The sequence below is a fragment of the Oncorhynchus clarkii genome, chromosome 6 (genome assembly GCF_045791955.1).
Source record: "Oncorhynchus clarkii lewisi isolate Uvic-CL-2024 chromosome 6, UVic_Ocla_1.0, whole genome shotgun sequence".
NCBI classification, from domain to species: domain Eukaryota; kingdom Metazoa; phylum Chordata; class Actinopteri; order Salmoniformes; family Salmonidae; genus Oncorhynchus; species Oncorhynchus clarkii.
Genome location: NC_092152.1, coordinates 32243582 through 32262873, shown reverse-complemented (window position 1 = coordinate 32262873; position 19292 = coordinate 32243582). Strand labels below are relative to the sequence as shown.

The 19292-nt window shown below is 44.6% G+C and overlaps 1 protein-coding gene across 2 annotated transcripts; it reads right to left on the bottom strand.

The window, feature by feature from the left end:
• Positions 1 to 231: 231 nt before the first annotated feature.
• Positions 232 to 18721, bottom strand: LOC139410998 (THO complex subunit 5 homolog). 2 transcript variants are annotated; one of them, XM_071156762.1, is made up of 21 exons: positions 18622 to 18721; positions 13286 to 13400; positions 12943 to 13086; positions 12720 to 12833; positions 6801 to 6898; positions 6545 to 6691; positions 6346 to 6460; positions 5977 to 6109; positions 5600 to 5677; positions 5399 to 5445; positions 4343 to 4442; positions 2800 to 2908; positions 2622 to 2723; positions 2441 to 2537; positions 2223 to 2334; positions 1699 to 1802; positions 1377 to 1464; positions 1105 to 1220; positions 778 to 968; positions 645 to 688; positions 232 to 473 (listed from the first exon to the last, which is right to left on the bottom strand). In XM_071156762.1, the coding sequence occupies exons 2-21, from the start codon at positions 13376 to 13378 to the stop codon at positions 406 to 408; spliced, it is 2100 nt and encodes a 699-aa protein (XP_071012863.1). In that variant the 5' UTR covers positions 13379 to 13400; positions 18622 to 18721; the 3' UTR covers positions 232 to 405. The 2 variants fall into 2 exon arrangements, with proteins under 2 accessions (XP_071012863.1, XP_071012864.1); XM_071156763.1 differs by having other exon boundaries at positions 435 to 688.
• Positions 18722 to 19292: the final 571 nt, after the last annotated feature.

Below are 19292 nucleotides of genomic sequence, written 5' to 3'. Positions count from 1 at the left end.
TCCAGAACCAGTGGGGATGAGTCAGCTTAGAGAAGTGCTGAGCCAAGATAATAAAAGCCATAAAATAATGTGATCCGATGCAGAGTAAAGAAAAAAAGGAGGGGGAGAGGGAAGGCAGGGAGAGATGATGAAATATGCAACAGCTAAAAGAAGAAAGGAGAGGTAATTCATGATAAAATACAGCTGAACATAAATCATAGCAGCGAAGAATAACACAAAAATACCAAGAACTTGCTGATTCAAACAAAATCACTAGCTTTTTATTGTCCAACCAACACACAGAATGTGTGAAACTAAAACAGACAAAACTACGGTGTATTAAAAAACAGGGGGATATGAAGGCAGGGACGAGGCAGAAGGTCAAGTTCAGGGGTGACTGAAGAAGCCCTGAGGTGGGCTATGAAATCAGCTGTAAGATATAAGAGGTGAAGGGATAGGGGTTAAGGGGGAGGTCAGGGGTGACTGAAGAAGCCCTGAGGTGGGCTATGAAATCAGCTGTAAGATATAAGAGGTGAAGGGATAGGGGTTAAGGGGGAGGTCAGGGGTGACTGAAGAAGCCCTGAGGTGGGCTATGAAATCAGCTGTAAGATATAAGAGGTGAAGGGATAGGGGTTAAGGGGGAGGTCAGCGGTGACTGAAGAAGCCCTGGGGGTGGTTGTACTTGAACGGCTTCAGACGGTTCGGACCCCTGAAACACAACCAGAGAGAAACACGCTGTCAGAATTACTGCGAAAGGAGTGTAGGAGTGTGTACGCGCGCATGTGTGTATGTATGTACCTTACGGTGCGTAGACACATCTTCTCTCTGAGAAACTCCCGTGGTCCCTCCACGCTGTCATCCTGTCCATCAGTCTCCAGGTATACGTCCAGACAGACACAGAGACGAGCCACCTGATTGGTCAGCAGCTGGTGCCCTGGGCGGGGCCCCTGGAGCTCTGACTTAAACACATTCACCTCACTCTCCATGGCCTGGGGGAGGGGATACACATGTCAGTCACAGCCGGAGTGCATGACTAACCAGTGACATCAAAGGACATAACAGAATCTAGAGATCCTCCCCTGGGTTAGGGTCTCATATTCAGTGTGTGTGTATATATACACTCACTCTAAGGTTGTCATCTGTACGTCCGCTGCATTCGCCCTTCCAGCTGAGTGAAAGAGCAAACAGAGGAGAGACTTCTGGATAACGGGGGTTCAACACCACTGCAGCCTGAAGACGAGCTGGGGGGGGGGGATAAACAGTTTATGGTTCCAGACTTTTCTTATGGTCTTTTCTTATCTTATGGTCCAAACAAAGAAAACAGAGGGGCCTCCATTTCGTCAGGAATGTCTTCATATATTAAGAAGTGAATCGTCTCTTTGGGCCCTGATCGTTACCTGTTCCTCTCTCCACCACAGCCATGAAGAACAGGTCCGTTTCCCGAGCCAGACCTGCATCTGACACATGCTGCGTGAACGACAGATTCTAGAGAGCGATAGAACACACAAAGAAAAGTAAGCTACCAGTATACGTTTTCCTTAATTAAACCGCCTTGATTTACACAATGCTTTTTATAGCGACACCATCTACACCGCAGCGCCAATGAGAGTCAGAAGTTAGTGAGTGTGAGGTTGAGTTGTAGTCAAGATTGTGCGCTTCCTGTGTACTCCTCGATTGCGTAGCGAGATGAAACAAAACGGGAGGTTGTGCGTGTCTTACTGTGTACTCCTGATGTGACATGGTTGTCCAGCGAGCCAGGCGGGAGAGAACCTTAGCAGGGAACAGGTGCTGGCACTCTGTGGACACTGGAACTATACTGTGCTCTGAAAACAGACAAACAATACCAACAGCATGCAGGAGACAGGTTATTTTGTCTGTGTGTGTAGCCGGAGATGAGAAATGTGAGTAGAACTGTTTATGGTCAGGCCAGACGTGTGTGCACCTAGTGAGGAGAACTGTTTGTGCAGGGCCAGGCGTGTGTATACCTAGTGAGGAGAACTGTTTGTGCAGGGCCAGGCGTGTGTATACCTAGTGAGGAGAACTGTTTGTGCAGGGCCAGACGTGTGTGTACCTAGTGAGGAGAACTGTTTGTGCAGGGCCAGGCGTGTGTATACCTAGTGAGGAGAACTGTTTGTGCAGGGCCAGACGTGTGTGTACCTAGTGAGGAGAACTGTTTGTGCAGGGCCAGGCGTGTGTGTACCTAGTGAGGAGAACTGTTTGTGCAGGGCCAGACGTGTGTGTACCTAGTGAGGAGAACTGCTTGTGCAGGGCCAGGCGTGACTGGACTCGTCCTCTCAGCAGCTTCATGGTGCTCTCCATGTGACTGGCACTAAGAGAACTGCCTGCACGCAAACCCTGAAAAACGCACACAGGCATAGCAGGGTTAGACACACACACAGAAAGCACACCCCATAGCAGGAGACATTTTACTATACACAATGGCAGGGCCACCCACACACACCTCTGGGGCATCACTTGGGAACTGCAGTCCTCCTAGACTCTGCACCCACAGGTAGGGATGACCCAACTCTGCCACGTAGTCTCCAAACGAACTAATCCTGCAAGAAAACAATGTGTATTGATACTGAAGCAATTGTTCAAGGTGTGTATACAGGAGTCTGGCATTAGGGAGGCATCCATACCCCACTTTATCAAACTGGTAACGGTTAGCGGGGTTGGGTGTCTCGCGGCCCTGGTCATTGGCATACAGGCAGTTGAGCAGCGTGTCAGAATTTAACAGCTCCCTGAGAGAGAACACAATTGTTACAGCACAGGTCACACACTCCCAAGCTCTAACAAACATGGGTCACTGAGACGTACCCTGCGCTGATGGCTCCAGTGAGGTCTGTGGCGGTGGACACTTTGGCCTTGACAGTCATGATGTTCAGGTTCATCAGGTAGTAGTTGAACAGATGCAGCACACTGCCGTCTGGGGGGGAGAGGAGAGAGAGACACAGAGAGAGAGCGACACAGAGAGCGAGAGAGACACAGAGAGAGGAGGTTCACTGGGTGTGTCTGTGAGCATGATGCCATCTACTTATATATACAGTGGAGCAAAAAAATATTTTTTTCTTTGGGAGTTGAAAGTCCGTGTTGCCCAGCAACATCCCCAAAACATCACTGCTCTAGAGGAGATCTGCATGGAGGAATGGGCCAAAATACCAGCAACAGTGTGTGAAAACCTTGTGAAGACTTACAGAAAACGTTTGACCTCTGTCATTGGCAACAAAGGGTATATAACAAAGTATTGAGATAAACTTTTGTTATTGACCAAATACTTATTTTCCACCATAATTGGCAAATAAATTAAAAATCCTACAATGTGATTTTCTGGATTTTTTTTCTCATTTTGTCTGTCATAGTTGAAGTGTACCTATGATAAATTACAGGCCTCATCTTTTTAAGTGGGAGAACTTGCACAATTGGTGGCTGACTAAATACTTTTTTGCCCCACTGTATATATGTATATTCTATTCGGCAAACAGGGAGTTGGGACGCGTATCTATGTGAGCGGGATGCTATCTATGTACTGTGGACGGTAAATTGCCTCTCTGCCAAAAGGTTCCACCTGCAACAGTCATCTCAGTGTGAATTGACACTTAATTATATAGTACAATGTATAGTATGATGTTATGGGGTCACTGCCCCACTCTGCCACGTAGTGCTACTGTGTAGGTAGCTGTATAGGACAGGTTGAGCCAAGGAGAAGAGAGGGACTGTTTAAACCCTGCTGACAGGGGGAGAAGACGAGGGGCAGAAGAAAGGAAATGGGGATGAGAAGAGGGAGGGGGAGATGGAGAAGGAGGTTCAGCATTGCAGGCGTAACTTCATCCGTCCACTGATAGGCAAGCGGGTGCGGACAGTGCGTGTAGGTGGAGCTGGCAGCAGTGTAGGGCTGCAGCAGTCACACCTTATTCTAGATATTTTCATCAGCCTCTTCTTGCTCTCTCTGTTGTCCTCTAAACCACAGGCAGTTTTTGGCTGTTTGCTGCATTAAAAGCAGTGTGTGCATGTGTGTGTGTCAGTCTCTCAGGGTGTCATTGGGTTCTGTCTGACTGCAGAGGCAGGAGAGGAGAGTTGACATTGTGTAACCTCTGTAGTGATGTCATTGCCCATTGGACAAGAACAGTATCTTCACTGTCATCTATGCACCGAACCATCATCAAAATAGGACAAATACAAGAACCCACCTATTTATCATCATATACACTCTCCACAGAATCCTCATCAGCACGATTAATATCAGTTCTTAACAGTCCTATCATATATCGCTGAATGATCCTCTCTCCTCTACTGTCCCAGGGAGACTGAGAAGCAGCGACAGGGTCCTGCTGCCTGTCACACAGGAACAGTGTGTGTGTACCTTTGCATTTGAGGTCCAGGCAAAGAGAGAGAGGGTGTCTCTTCAGCATCTCACGTCTCTTATCATCCAGCTGACCACCTGTAGTAGGTCGCCTCCTCTTCTACAGACAGACAAAGGGGCAAGTATTACTATTAGTATTTTATCATGCCATCATGTTCTACTGCTCATTTTAAGCTGGGTGGTTCGAGCCCTGAATGCTGATTGGTTGACAGCTGTGGTATATCAGACCGTACATGACAGGAATGACCCCAGATGTTTTATTTTACTGCTCTAATTATGTTGGTAACCAGTTTATAATAGCAATAAGGCACCTTGGGGGTTTGTGGTATATGGCCAATATGAAAACAGCCCTTAGCCGTGGTATATTGTCCATATCCCACAACCCCTCGTGCCTTATTGCTTAATCAATCAGATGTACGGATATCTGGCCCTGGTCTAAAGCAGTGCACTATATAGGGAGTAGGGTGCTCTTTGGGACACAATCTATAATCCTAACTGATCTATCATTGCAGCCAGCTATAGGAGGACAGAGTTAACCTCGGCTTGCCCTTCACCTCAGAATTATTTCACAGAGAAAGACTAGATGAAGGGAGGGAGGGTCAGCTGAGGTGTAGTGACAGAGCAGCAGTAATGTGACCAAGCAAATCACAGATGGACAGTTGTCTTCAGCAAAAAGATGAATAAATAAATTATTTAAAAAAGCTTGGCTGTATGTGTCGGAGTGTGTAAGGTGTGTGTGAGGGAGTGTGTGTGTGGAGTATGACACACGTGTGAGAGTGAAGAGTATGACTGCCAACTGTGGGTGGGCTTGGGTTACAGTGACCCATCTCATCCATGCCTCCCAGAACCCACCACATGGCACCTGTCAGGAAGCGATCAATAGACCTCCTTTCCCTGTCTGCTATAACATTGTGTGTGTGTGTCAGCAGAGGTTGTTGGGACAATGTGTGTAGAGGAGAGGTGAACTCGTTGACACTGACGTGTGTGTGCGCGTGTCTGTGTGTGTACAGAATGGTATTAGAAGGGCCTCTAGTGGCAGTATGGTGTGGGACAGACCGTCTTCTCCTGCTCCTCCTCTGCATCAGAGTCACCAGAATCATCATCTAGAGAGGAGAGAAATCAGAACACACACACACACACACACACCTTTCAATGCCAACACAATTCATTAATTCACCACTGCCCAGTCAAAAAATAATCACTGCCCTGTTGAACACACACACACACTAGTCATTAACAGGCATGCTGCAGTCTTACCCTGGGAGTCCTCTGGAGGTTTAGACAGAGCTTTGGCCTCGTCCACGTCTCCACTGATGGACACACTCAGGCTCTTATCTGAAACACACAGAAATAGAAACATGAAAACCACATGTCCCAAGACTTGTCCCTCCACAAAATTGATAATTTGACAAAGGAAAAAAAATGCAAAAATCGTGTTCACAAAAAAGTAAAGCAGGCGAAGAGCCGTTTTGGATTGATACGTTGTCAATAAAGCGGTGAACTGGGAGCATAAACAGTGTGCGGGCCCTCCTGTTCTTTACAAGCATCCTTTTCTAGCCCAAGGCCTAAAGTTTAAGGATGTGCGTATGATCAAACTTTTCACAAAATGTAAGTAAACATAGAAAAACACTCACCGCAGGCCTGTCCGTAAGCGCTGGCCTGTACCAGGAGGACGTAGAGAGAGGGGGGAAGGTGGCGGGCGATCTCTGTCTGTCTCTGGGTCTGTTCAAACGGCATTGATAGGTACTCCTGAACCGGGAGGGATGCCTGGGGAGTGAGACATGTTTAGGTTTCAGGCCTGGTAGGTTACATTCTGGGTACAACGCCATTTCAGAAGGCCCTGCCTGCAGTGCGTGTTATCTTGCACAGGTCCAGCCATCCATACCAGACAGAACCCTGGACTTGTAAAAGCTCTGTGGAACTGGTGGAACTGGTGTTGTTATTTAAGTTCGCATTGTGTCCAGGTTCTAGGGGGTGTGAGAGAGAGTGTGTGTGTGTGTTACCTGCATGATAGCGTTGAGTCCAGGTTGTAGAGAACTCAGGTGTTCCTTCTTCACCTCAATGCCTTTCTGGATCTTCTCCTTACTGGACAGAGACTCCTTGTACTGCTCAGCCAGCCTACACACACCAGAGAAAAGTGGGAGTTCATGTACTGCTTAGCCAACCTACAGAGGAACAACAGTGTCTCTGTGTATGTGGCACCTCTTCCTCTGCTCCAGTTCCCAGTCCAACCTGGCCAGTGTGAGTTGGTGGGGGTCGTCCTTGGTAAGGGGGGTGCGGGAGATCTCAGGGGGGGCCTCCTGGTAGAACTCATCTACACTCACCAGATCTATCTCCTCATGTTTAGACCTGGACACAAACAAAAATCAACAACTTAGAAAAGACCAATAACCTCGAAGCTTCTCATTCCTGGACTTAGCCCTATAGACTTGGATGAAATGTGAAATGTGGTACTGACTTGAACTCCAGACACTTGCTGATCTCCTTCTGCAGGTGCATGACCTCATAGAGCAGGTTCTGGAGCTGCAGGTGCAACACATCCACTCTCTGCTTGCCCTGGAGGGAGAGAGGGGAGGAAGGGGTATTAGATGCTTTTGCTTTGGGTGTGTAGAGGGTTTTCTATAATGTAACGTTTGAAAGTGTATATACAGTGAGGTCTAAAAGTATTTGGACAGTGACAAATGTTCTGTTTTGTCTTTTTACTCCAGCACATGACTTTGGAGGTTAAAGTGCAGACTGTCAGCTTTGATTTGATGGTATTTTCATCCATATCAGGTGAACTGTTTAGAAATCACAGCAAGTTCAGTATTTGGTCCCATATTCCTAGCACGCAATGACGACATCAAGCTTGATGGATGCATTTGCCATTTGTTTTGGTTGTGTTTCATGTTATTTTGTGCCTAATAGGAATGAATGGTAAATAATGCACTGTTTCATTTGAGTCACTTTTTTTGTAAATAAGAATAGAATGTTTAACACTTCTACATTCATGACTATGGATAATGTTGAATGAATTGTGAAGAATGATGAGTGATAAAGTTAGAGGCACAAAGATCTTACCCCAAGACAGTCTAACCTCTAACGATCACCAATAACAGGGGAGGTTAGCAGTCTTTATTGCGTGTTGGGGGGGGGGGGGGGGGGGGGGGGGGCACTTTCAAACTCATCATTTGCTGCTGCTATTCTGTATTCTATTCTTACTCTTATTATCTATCCAGATGCCTAGTCTCTTTACCCTGCCTTCATGTACATATCTACCTCAGATACCTCATACCCCTGCACATTGACCTGGCACTGTTACACCCTGTGTAGAGCTCCATTGTTTATTTTATATCACTACACTGAGCAAAAAAATAAACGCAACACGTAAAGTGTTGGTCCCATGTTTCATGGGCTGAAATAAAAGATCTCAGAAATGTTCCATATGCACAAAAAGCTTATTTTAGAGAACTGTTGTGCACACATTTTTTTACATTCCTGTTAGTGAGCATTTCTCCTTTGCCAAGAAAATCAATCCACCTGATAGTTGTGGCATATCAAGAATCTGATTAAAACTTCTTTGGGATAGGGGGCAGTATTTTCACGTCCGGATGAAAAGTGTGCCCAAAGTAAACTGCTTGTCACTCAGGCCCAGAAGCTAGGATATGCATATAATTACATTTAGATAGAAACTTGAGTGTTTTCTAAAACTGTTAAAATTATATGTCTGTCAGTATAACAGAACTGATATGGCAGGTGAAACACCGAGGACAAACCATCCCCAAAAAATTATAATTTCAGCTTACCACTGTTTTCAATGGCTCGTACTATAATTATAAGTCCAAGTCCTCCCAAATTGCAGTTTCTAGGGCTTCCACTAGATGTCAACAGTCTTTAGAAAGAGTTTCAGGCTGGTTTTTGGAAAAATGACCCAGAAATTGTAGTTTTTCTAGGTGGCTCCTATTTTGGCTGTAGTGTTTCCAAGCGTGTGGAAGAAAGCGAGTTCTTTCTGAATTATCTCCGGTAATGAACATACTAATCTCAGTCTTACATTTGATCATTTATTTGCGCATTAGGATACCTAAGGTTTGATTATAAACGTTGTTTTTTTATTTTATTTATTTCACCTTTATTTAACCAGGTAGGCTAGTTGAGAACAAGTTCTCATTTACAACTGCGACCTGGACAAGATAAAGCATAGCAGTGTGAACAGACAACACAGAGTTAGTTACACATGGAGTAAACAATTAAGAAGTCAATAACACAGTAGATAGAAAAAAAGAAAAAAAGAGTCTATATACATTGTGTGCAAAAGGCATGAGGAGGTAAGCGAATAATTACAATTTTGCAGATTAACACTGGAGTGATAAATTATCAGATGGTCATGTACAGGTAGAGATACTGGTGTGCAAAAGAGCAGAAAAGTAAATAAATAAACAGTATGGGGATGAGGTAGGTAAATTGGGTGGGCTATTTACCGATAGACTATGTACAGCTGCAGCGATCGGTTAGCTGTTCAGATAGCAGATGTTTAAAATTGGTGAGGGAGATAAAAGTCTCCAACTTCAGCGATTTTTGCAATTCGTTCCAGTCACAGGCAGCAGAGAACTGGAACGAAAGGCGGCCAAATGAGGTGTTGACTTTAGGGATGATCAGTGAGATACACCTGCTGGAGCGCGTGCTACGGGTGGGTGTTGCCATCGTGACCAGTGAACTGAGATAAGGCAGAGCTTTACCTAGCATGGACTTGTAGATGACCTGGAGCCAGTGGATCTGGCGACGAATATGTAGCGAGGGCCAGCCGACTAGAGCATACAGGTCGCAGTGGTGGGTGGTATAAGGTGCTTTAGTAACAAAACGTTTGACTTGTTTGGAAAAGTTTATTAGTAACGTTTGGATTCATTTTGTATGCATTTTGATGAAGGGAAACTGGATGGATTATTGACTGAAGCGCACCAGCTGAACAGTTTTTATGGATATAAAAGGACGACATTATCAAACAAAATGACCATTTGTGATGTAACTGGAACCTTTTGGAGTGCCAACAGAAGAAGATCTTCAAAAGGTAAGGCATTTTTTACATCGCTATATCTGACTTCCGTGTCGCACCTGCCTGGTTGAAATATGTTTTCCATGTGTTGGTATGCGGGGCGCTATCCTCAGATAATCGCATGGTTTGCTTTCACCATAAAGCCTTTTTGAAATCTGACAGGGCGGTTGGATTAACAACAAGTTAAGCTTTATTTTGATGTATTACACTTGTGATTTTACGAAGGTTAAATATTTATAGTAATTTAATTTGGCGCTCTGCAATTTCACCAGATTTTAATCGAGGTGTCCCACTAGCGGCACGCCTTTTCCAAACAGGTTTAACATGATCATTAGACAGGTGCACCTTGTGCTGGGGACAATATAAGGCCACTCTAAAATGTGCAGTTGTCACGCAACACAATGCCACAGATGTCTCAAGTTGAGGGAGCGTGCCATTGGCATGCTGACTGCAGGAATGTTCACCGGAGCTGTTGCCAGAGAATTTAACATCAATTTCTTTACCATAAGCTGCCTCCAACATAATTTTAGAGAATTTGACAGTATGTACAAGCCTCACAAACACAGGCAATGTGTATGGTGTTGTGTGGGCGAGCTGTTTGCTGATGTCAACGTTGTGAACAGAGTGCCACATGGTGGCAGTAGGGTTATGGTATGGGCAGGCATAAGCTATGGACAACAGACACAATTTAATTTTATCAATGGCAATTTGAATGCAGTGATAACGTGACAAGATCCTGATGCCTACAATCGTACTACACCGGCTCCGAAACTCGTCGGATGTGGCAGGGCTTGTAAACTATTACAGACTACAAAAGGGAAGCCCAGCCGAGAGCTGCCCAGTGACACAAGCCTACCAGACAAGCTAAACTACTTATATTTTTACTTCGAGGCAAGTAACATTGAAACATGCATGAAAAGTATCAGCTGTTCTGGACGACTGTGTGATCACACTCTCCGCAGCCGATGTGAGTAAGACCTTTACACAAGTAAACATTCTCATTGCCGCAGGGCCAGACGGATTACCAGGACGTGTACTCTGAGCATGCGCTGACCAACTGGCAAGTGTCTCACTGACATTTTCAACCTCTCCCTGTCTGACTGTAATACCAACATGTTTTAAGCAGACAACCAGAGTGCCTGTACCCAAGAACACTAAGGTAATCTGCATAAATGACTACATGTAGCCATGAGAAACCTTGAAAGGCTGGTCATGGCTCACATCAGCACCATTATCCCATAAACCCTAGACCCACTCCAATTTGCATACCACCCTAACATATCCACAGATGATGCAATCTCTATCGCACTCCACACTGCCCTTTCCCACCTGGACAAAAAGGAACACCATGTGAGAATGCTACTCATTGACAACACCATAGTGCCCTCAAAGCTCATCACTAAGCTAAGGACCCTGGGACTAAACACCTCCCTCTGCAACCGACAGGCAGCACCCAGGTGGTAAGGGTAGGTAACAACACATCTGCCGCAATGATCCTCAACACGGGAGCATCTCAGAGGTGCGTGCTCATTGCCCTCCTATACTCCCTGTTCACTCATGACTGCACGGCCAGGCACGACGCCAACACCATCGTTAAGTTTGCCGATGACACAACAGTGGTAGGCCTGATCACCAAAAACAATGAGGCAGCCTATAAGGAGGTCGTCAGAGACCTGACTGTGTGGTGCAAGGACGACAACAACCTCTCCCTCAACGCGATCAAGACAACGGAGATGATTGTGGACTACAGGAAAAGGACGACCGAGCACACCCTCATTCTCATTGACGGGGCTGTAGTGGAGCAGGTTGAGAGTTTCAAGTTCCTTGGCGTCAACAATAAACTAACACGGTCCAAGCACACCAAGACAGTCACGACAAAAACCATTCCTCCTCAAAATTTGGCATGGGTCCTCAGATCCTCAAAACGTTCTACAGCTGCACCATCGAGAGCATCCTGACGCTTTCATCACTGCCTGGTATGGCAATTGCTCGGCCTCCGACCGCAAGGCACTACAGAGGGTAGTGCGTACAGCCAAGTACATCACCGGGGCCAAGCTTCCTTCCATCAAGGACCTCTATACCAGGCGGTGTCAGAGGAAGGCCCTAAAAACGGTCAAAGACTCCAGCCACCCTAGTCAGACTGCTCTCTCTGCTACCGCACGGCAAGCGGTACCTGAGCGCCAAGTCTAGGTCCAAGAGGCTTCTAACCAGCTTCTACCCCAAGCCACAAGACTCCTGAACATCTAATCAAATGGCTACCCAGACTATTTGCATTGTCCCCCTTCTACTCTCTGATTTGATGGTTCGTTGGAGGGCATACCTGGATTTCTTCCCCTTTCCACATTTTGTTACGTTAGACTTATTCTAAAATGTATTACATTAATCCCCCCCCCTCATAATACAGGTTTTTTTTTTGTAAATGTCAACAAAAAGATCTAAAATACAATATTTACCTAAGTATTCAGACCCTTTACTATGAGACTCAAAATTGATCTCAGGTGCATCCTGTTTCCATTTATCATGCTTGAGATGTTTCTACAACTTGGAGTCCACCTGTGGTAAATTCAGTTGATTGGGCATGATTTGGGGGCGACAGGTAGCCTAGTGGTTAGAGAGTTGGACTAGTAACCGAAGGGTTGCAAGATCGAATACACGAGCTGACAAGGTAAAACAAATCTGTCGTTCTGCCCCTGAACAAGGCAGTTGACCCACTGTTCCTATGCAGTCATTGAAAATAAGAATTTGTTCTTAACTGACTTGCCTAGTTAAAATCAGCAGGTAAAATAAAGCTTGAATGGCCTGCACAGAGCCCTGACCTCTACCTCATCGAACACCTTTGGGATGAATTTGAACGCCGACTGCGAGCCAGGCTTAATTACCCAACACCAGTGCCCTACCTCACTACTGCTCGTGGCTGAATGGAAGCAAGTCCCAGCAGCAATGTTCCAACATCTAGTGGAAAGCCTTTCCAGAAGAGTGGAGGCTGTTATAACAGAAAACGGGAGGGCTCAACTCTATATTAATGATCATGATTTTGGAATGAGATGTTCGACGAGCAGGTGTTCACACACTTTTGGCCATGTCGTGTATCTGTATAGTTGAAAATGTGATGGGAACACATTGAACTTTAGATTTTTATTTGGTACATGAAAGCTTGAGTGAAAAAGTACATTGCGTTCAATAAGACATCATGCACTGATTTTTTACCCGTAACAAGTCCATTTGGTGTCAACCCACTATTGGTGGGCAAAGTGGATTCTAGAATATTTGCATGAAAATTTGTCACCAACTGGACGGAAACCTTGCTACTGTCCAAATACTTTTGGACCTCACTGTATGTATAAGTACCTCGTGTGTCTGGTCTCTCCCCCTCTTCAGTCTCATGTGAGCCAGGCGGTTGAGTTTCTTCAGGCTCATAAAGTGGATACAGCTCTGCATCCTCTTCTCCTCTACCTCAACACACTGGAGGGAAGGGCAGCCATCATGGGGGTTAGAGCAATTCTATTATAAGACGGAGGAGTAGCGTCTGATTGTATAGGACACTCATTTTCTGACTGAGTGTGTGTCTCACCCCATCCTTGGCACCGTTGGCTTTCAGCTCCTGGATGTCATTCATCAGTTTGGCCAGAGCTTCACAGGTCAGTTTATACTGCTGGTAGTCCTCTTCAGGGTCCCTGCCATCCAGCTCCACCTCCTCACTGTACACACGTATGTCCTGAAAACACACAGAGTCAATTTCAGTAACGCTCCCTCCATACTCCTCTGCCTCCCCTCGCCCTACAGTTCTCAACTTGCGCCCGCCCACCCGTATCTGCTGTTCACTCCTTTCCTCACCTAGATTTGAAAACCCAGTCAACAGCACCATTGGTATATTGTGGAAGTTAACCCGTCTGTCTAGAGAGACTAGTGCTCACCTGGTCCCCTTCTCCGCGGCCGCATTTCCCCTCCGGTGTGCCCGTCTCGCTGCGGAGCACTTTCGACTTGCGCTTCTTCAGGGCGTCAGACATGGCTTGTGAAGGTCAGAGGACACTAAATAGAGAAAACGTATTTATATAGAAAGCTAGCTAGATACGCTAGGCACGACAGAGATTTTGGAGAAAGGAGATAGGAATCCCAGTGGCCAATGAATGGAGAAACATATAACGCCCCACCCAACAGACTGTCAACCAATCACGTTCATTGTCATGCTGCGTAACGCAGTTGCTAAGATAATCGTCACACAATCCATTTAAAAAGTACGAGTGAGTCGAGAAACATGCATATTTTCCTCGAAAGTACATGTATTATAGCTTTGAAATCATGACATTACAGAGAATGAATTCTCAAATCTCAGAAAATATTTGTAATGTTGAGCTTCTAGTTCACTTAATTCATGCGCATGTTGGGTTTTTGTGCTTGCACCCAATTGACTCCTTGAAGGAGTGCTTTCTTTGCAGGATTGTACCCAGAATACACCGCAGAGCCCATTGGCAATGTACGGGCAACATACATAATGGGGACTAATACAAAGCCAATTGAGATTCTTATCTCTGGCCCATAGAGATAGAGGACTTGCCTTTTTTCTGTGCCATTATAGTGTCTGTAAAACCTATAGAAATCCCTACGCAGTTGACAACGGAAGCATGGTGGAAACCCTCAATGGCAATAGAGTGGTGAGGAGGAGATAGGAGGAAATTTAGCCATTGGCGTTCGTGTCAATTAACACGTAACATTCTTGGATTACTCACACGAATAAAGTCAGATTTACAGTGCATTCAGAAAGTATTCAGACCCATTCCCTTTTTACACATTATGTTACAGCCCTAAATGATTAAATGTATGTTTTTCCTCAATTGACACAATACCCCATAATGACAAAGTGAAAACAAGTTTAGAAATTTCTGCAAATGTCAACAACAAAACAATTACTAAAATATCTTATTTACATAAGCATTCAGAGCCTTTGCTATGAGACTCAAAATTGAGCTCAGGTGCATCCTGTTTCCATTGATCATCCGTGAGATGTTTCTACGAGTTGATTCGAGTCCACCTTTGTTAAATTCAGTTGATTGGACATGATTTGGAAAGGCACAAACATGTCCATATAAGGTCCCACAGTTGACAGTGCATGTCAGATCAAAAACCAAGCCATGAGGTTGAAGGAATTGTCAATAGAGCTCTGAGACAGGATTGTTGGTCAGGAAGGTGACCAAGAACCCAATGGTCACTCAGAGAGCTTCAGAGTTCCTCTGTGGAGATGGGAGAACCTTCCAGAAGGACAACCATCTCAGCAACACTCCACCAATCAGGCCTTTATGGTAGAGTGGACAGATGGAAACCACTCCTAGTAAAAGGCAAATGACAGCCCGCTTGGAATGTGCCGAAAGCACATAAGACTCTCAGACAATGAGAAAAAAAAAAAAATCTGGTCTGATGAAACAAATACTGAACTCTTTGGACTGAATGTCAAGCGGCACTTCTGGAGGAAACCTGGCACAATCTCTATGGTGAAGCATGGTGGCAGCATCATGCTGTTGGGATATTTTTCAGCGGCAGGGACTGGGAGACTAGTTAGGATTGAGGGAAGGATGAATGGCGCAAAGTCCTGAGATACCTAAACCTGCTCCAGAGTGTCCAGGACCTCAGACCGGAGCGAAGGCTCAACTTCCAACAGGACAATGACCCTAAGCACACAGCCAAGACAACATAGGAGTGGCTTCAGAACAAGTCTCTGAAATGTCCTTGAGTGGCCCAGCCAGAGCTCGATCAAACATCTCTGGAAAAACCTAAAAATAGTTGTGCAGCAACACTCCCCATCCAACCTGACAGAGCTTGAGAGGATCTGCAGAGAAGAAATGGGAGAAACTCCCAAAATACAGGTGTGCCAAGCTTGTAGTGTCATACCCAGGAAGACTTGAGGCTGTAATCGCTGCCAAAGGTGCTTCAAAGTACTGAGTAAAGGGTCTGAATACTTGTACAGTTGAAGTCAGAAGTTTACCTCCACCTTAGCCAAATACATTTAAACTTAGTTTACAATTCCTGACATTTAATCCTGGTAAAAATGCACTTGTTTTAGGTCAGTTAGGATTACCACTTTATTTTAAGAATGTGAAATGTCAGAATAGTAGAGTGATTTATTTCAGCTTTTATTTCTTTCATCACATTCCCAGTGGGTCAGAGGTTTACACACTCAATTAGTATTTGGTAGCATTGCCTTTAAATTGTTTAACTTGGGTCAAATGTTTTGGGTAGCCTTCCACAAGCTTCCCACAATAAGTTGGGTGAATTTTGGCCCATTCCTCCTGACAGAGCTGGTGTAACGGAGTCAGGTTTGTAGGCCTCCTTGCTTGATCACGCTTTTTTAGTTCTGCCCACAAATGTTCTATAGGCTTGAGGACATGGCTTTGTGATGGCCACTCCAATTTTGTTGTCCTTAAGCCATTTTGCCACAACTTTGGAAGTATGCTTGGGGTCATTGTCCATTTGGAAGATCCATTTGCGACCAAGCTTTAACTTCCTGACTGATGTCTTGAGATGTTGCTTCAATATATCCACAATTTTCTTGCCTCATGTCGTCATCTATTTTGTGAAGTGCACCAGTCCCTCCTGCAGCAAAGCACCCGCACAACATGATGCTGCCACCCCCGTGCTTCACAGTTGGGTTGGGATGGTGTTCTTCGGCTTGCAAGCCTCCCCCTTTTTCCTCCAAACATAACGATGGTCATTATGGCCAAACAGTTCTATTTTTGTTTCATCAGACCAGAGGACATTTCTACAAACATATGAACTTTGTCCCCATGTGCAGTTGCAAACCGTAGTCTGGCTCTTTTATGGTGGGTTTGGAGCAGAGGTTTCTTCCTTGCTGAGTGGCCTTTCAGGTTATGTCGATATAGGACTCATTTTACTGTGGATATACAGTTGGGGGAAAAAGTATTTAGTCAGCCACAAATTGTGCAAGTTCTCCCACTTAAAAAACCTTGTGAAGACTTACAGAAAACGTTTGACCTCTGTCATTGTCAACAAAGGGTATATAACAAAGTATTGAGATAAGAATTGTCAATAACAAAAGTTTATTTTCCACCATAATTTGCAAATAAATTCATTAAAAATCCTACAATGTGATTTTCTGGATTTAGTTAGTGTACCTATGATGAAAATTACAGGCCTCTCATCTTTTTAAGTGGGAGAAATTGCACAATTGGTGGCTGACTAAATACTTTTTTGCCCCTCTCTAGATACTTTTGTACCCGTTTCCTCCAGCATCTTCACTGAATACTTTCTGAATGCACTGTAAATCAATAAATATATCAGTTTAGAAAAGGTTAATGGTACAAGACTGTACATATCTGGCTGTGATGGCAAAAAAATCACTAGATACCCCATCGAGCAATGCGGGTAGAGGCTGTCCGTTGTCACAGTTCCAAGACCAGTCAGAAACGTCCAGCTAACCCTAGCCAATGACTCCGGTGGAGCTCAAAACGGAACTTGGATCTGCGATAAAGGTACATTATGCAGAAATCGCTCCGCCATTTCCTAGTAGAAACATAGAATAGTTTGCCGAATTTCAGTTCGACAAAACAAAGTATAGAGAATCATTGTACCATCGAAACCGCTGAAATATTTTAAATAACCACATTGTACGCAAAAACAAAACTTCAGACTGGGAAGCATAGAAATAGTGCAAATAGAACAGATCCACCACTTAGACGGTCAATGAGTGACAGATATAACTAACATTTCTGTGAATTTGGTTGGTCACCCAAAAAGTTCAATATTTTACTTTAATTAATTAGCAATGATATCCTTCGCCACCGTTGTCTTACGTGTCGTAAGACAACGGTGGCGAATGATATCATTGCTAATTAATTAAAGTAGAATATAGATTTTTTTATAGCTTTTTATAGCTGTTATTGCTACTTTGATAGCTAGCTTGTGTATTTACTAACTTTAGCTCGAACCAGCAGCCATGACTATTCAACTAAACAATGCATTTAAGTTTAGTTCCAGCGAAAAAGTTGCATAATTGTGTGACTCGTTAAGTCAATGCAGTATTTAAGAAGTTTGGCCAAGATTACTAAAACCAGCATTGTTAAACTAGCCAGCTAGCTAAACCATGGAAAACTGTAAAACAAACTCGGGACAGGATATAGCTGGGCGCAATTGGCGATTTCAGGAGTTGTAATGCCCTGATATCAGGAGCTGGCGGCAAAAAGTTTGATTCAACAATTCAGTCTGGAACAAATGCATCAGATGACATTTGAGATGAATCAATATACAAACACTGAAATCAGCTGAAACTATCAATAGTGTAGTGTCAACACTTAGTACTTATTTATATAATAAGAAAGACTCGGAATACAAAGCAATTGAACTGGAGCTTCACATTTACTCAAACGAGTTAGTACCAGAATATCATAGAACAACACTGCGCATGACCAAGGGTGCTCCATCCTTAAAGGGGACATCAGTAATTAACAGAACATAACAAATAGTATAACAATGTTTGCTTTCACCATTCATTTTCTGGATTCGGGTAAAGTACAGTGGAGGATGCTGAGGGGAGGACAGCTCAATAATTGGCTGGAATAGAGTCAATTGAATGGTATCAATCAGAGGGGTTGGGTTAAATGCGGGAGACATTTCACTTGAATGCTTTGTTGTGCAAATATCAAAGCTATAACTACCCCAAAATAATGTCGTTTACAGTGGGAGCAAATTAAGCAGTGCGTAAAACCAGCAAGGAGGTGAGCAAAGCCACGCAGGAGCTAGCGAGATCATATTGGTGCGTTGTAGCATGATTAATGCTGTGATTCTGATGCATTCAAATGTATAGCACCTGAAGCATGCGCCGTGCACGTTACATGCTCCTGCGCATGCTTCAGATGATAACTCTGAACACACTTGCGCTACCAGCGCTTTGAAAAGTTGATGTAATTACAATTTTGTGGATATAGTGGATAAAGGGCCAACCGCATGGTCGGACAACCAGTAAAGTGGAGGCTTTGTAGAGGTCACGAGAGGAAACTTTCCTGATTCAAACGCTCAATGCTGCCGACGTAGAACTCAATGTCGGCTTTCCAGGCAATATGTGATTATGTCCATGCCATAACGGAGTTATCCACGATGAGTCCTTTATACCTATGATCTGGCCAAAATGGCAAATATTTTTTATAACGATGGAGTTGCTAGCCAGCTAAAGTTAGTAAATACACAAGCTAGCTATCAAAGTAGCAATAACAATTATTGCAGGCACCACACACGATATACTCACCAAAACGATATAAAATACGGTAAACAAAATCCAGAACGTTCATTTATCCATTAAGCTCGTAGTTTCCAGTTCCAACGCAAAGCACTATGGGTAACAGTCTTCTTCGTTGGTCATGGCAGCGGGTACATTAGTGAGGCATACCGCCATCTAGGCTACTGGAGTCCCGCGCCTCAGCTAGTTCATTGTCTTCAATTAACCTTTATTTAACTAGGCAAGTCCATTAAAAACAAATTATTTACAATGACAGCCTGCCCCAGCCGACACTGGGCCAATTGTGCACCGCCCTATGGGCCTCTCAATTATGGCCGGTTGGGAATGGAATTGAACCAGGGTCTGTAGGGACGCCTCTAGCACTGAGATGCAGCGTCTTACACCGCTGTGCCACTCAGGAGTTCTCTTCTCACTAGAAGTTGTGCAACAGTGGTAGGCAAACATACATACATGCTCCCAAGTTGCGCAGCGGTCTGAGGCACTGCATCTCAGTGCTAGAGTCGTCACTACAGACACCCTGGTTCGAATCCAGACTGTAGCACAACCGGCTGTGATTAGGAGTCCTATAGGGCGGCGCTCAATTGGCACAGTGTCACCCGGGTTGGGCCATCATTGTAAACTAGATTTGGTTCTTAACTGACTTAGATAAATAAAGGTTAAAAATGGGTTTCAGTCGTGAT

Bases quoted from the DNA above. Each gene is read 5' to 3' on its own strand.
- LOC139410998 (XM_071156762.1), bottom strand. From the start codon at position 13,378: ATGTCTGACGCCCTGAAGAAGCGCAAGTCGAAAGTGCTCCGCAGCGAG. The intron at 5,678-5,976 runs GTGAGTGTTTTT...TGTGTGTTTCAG, and splicing joins CGCTTACGGACAGGCCTGCG to ATAAGAGCCTGAGTGTGTCC. The intron at 969-1,104 runs GTGAGTGTATAT...CCCCTCCCCCAG, and splicing joins GTACAGATGACAACCTTAGA to GCCATGGAGAGTGAGGTGAA.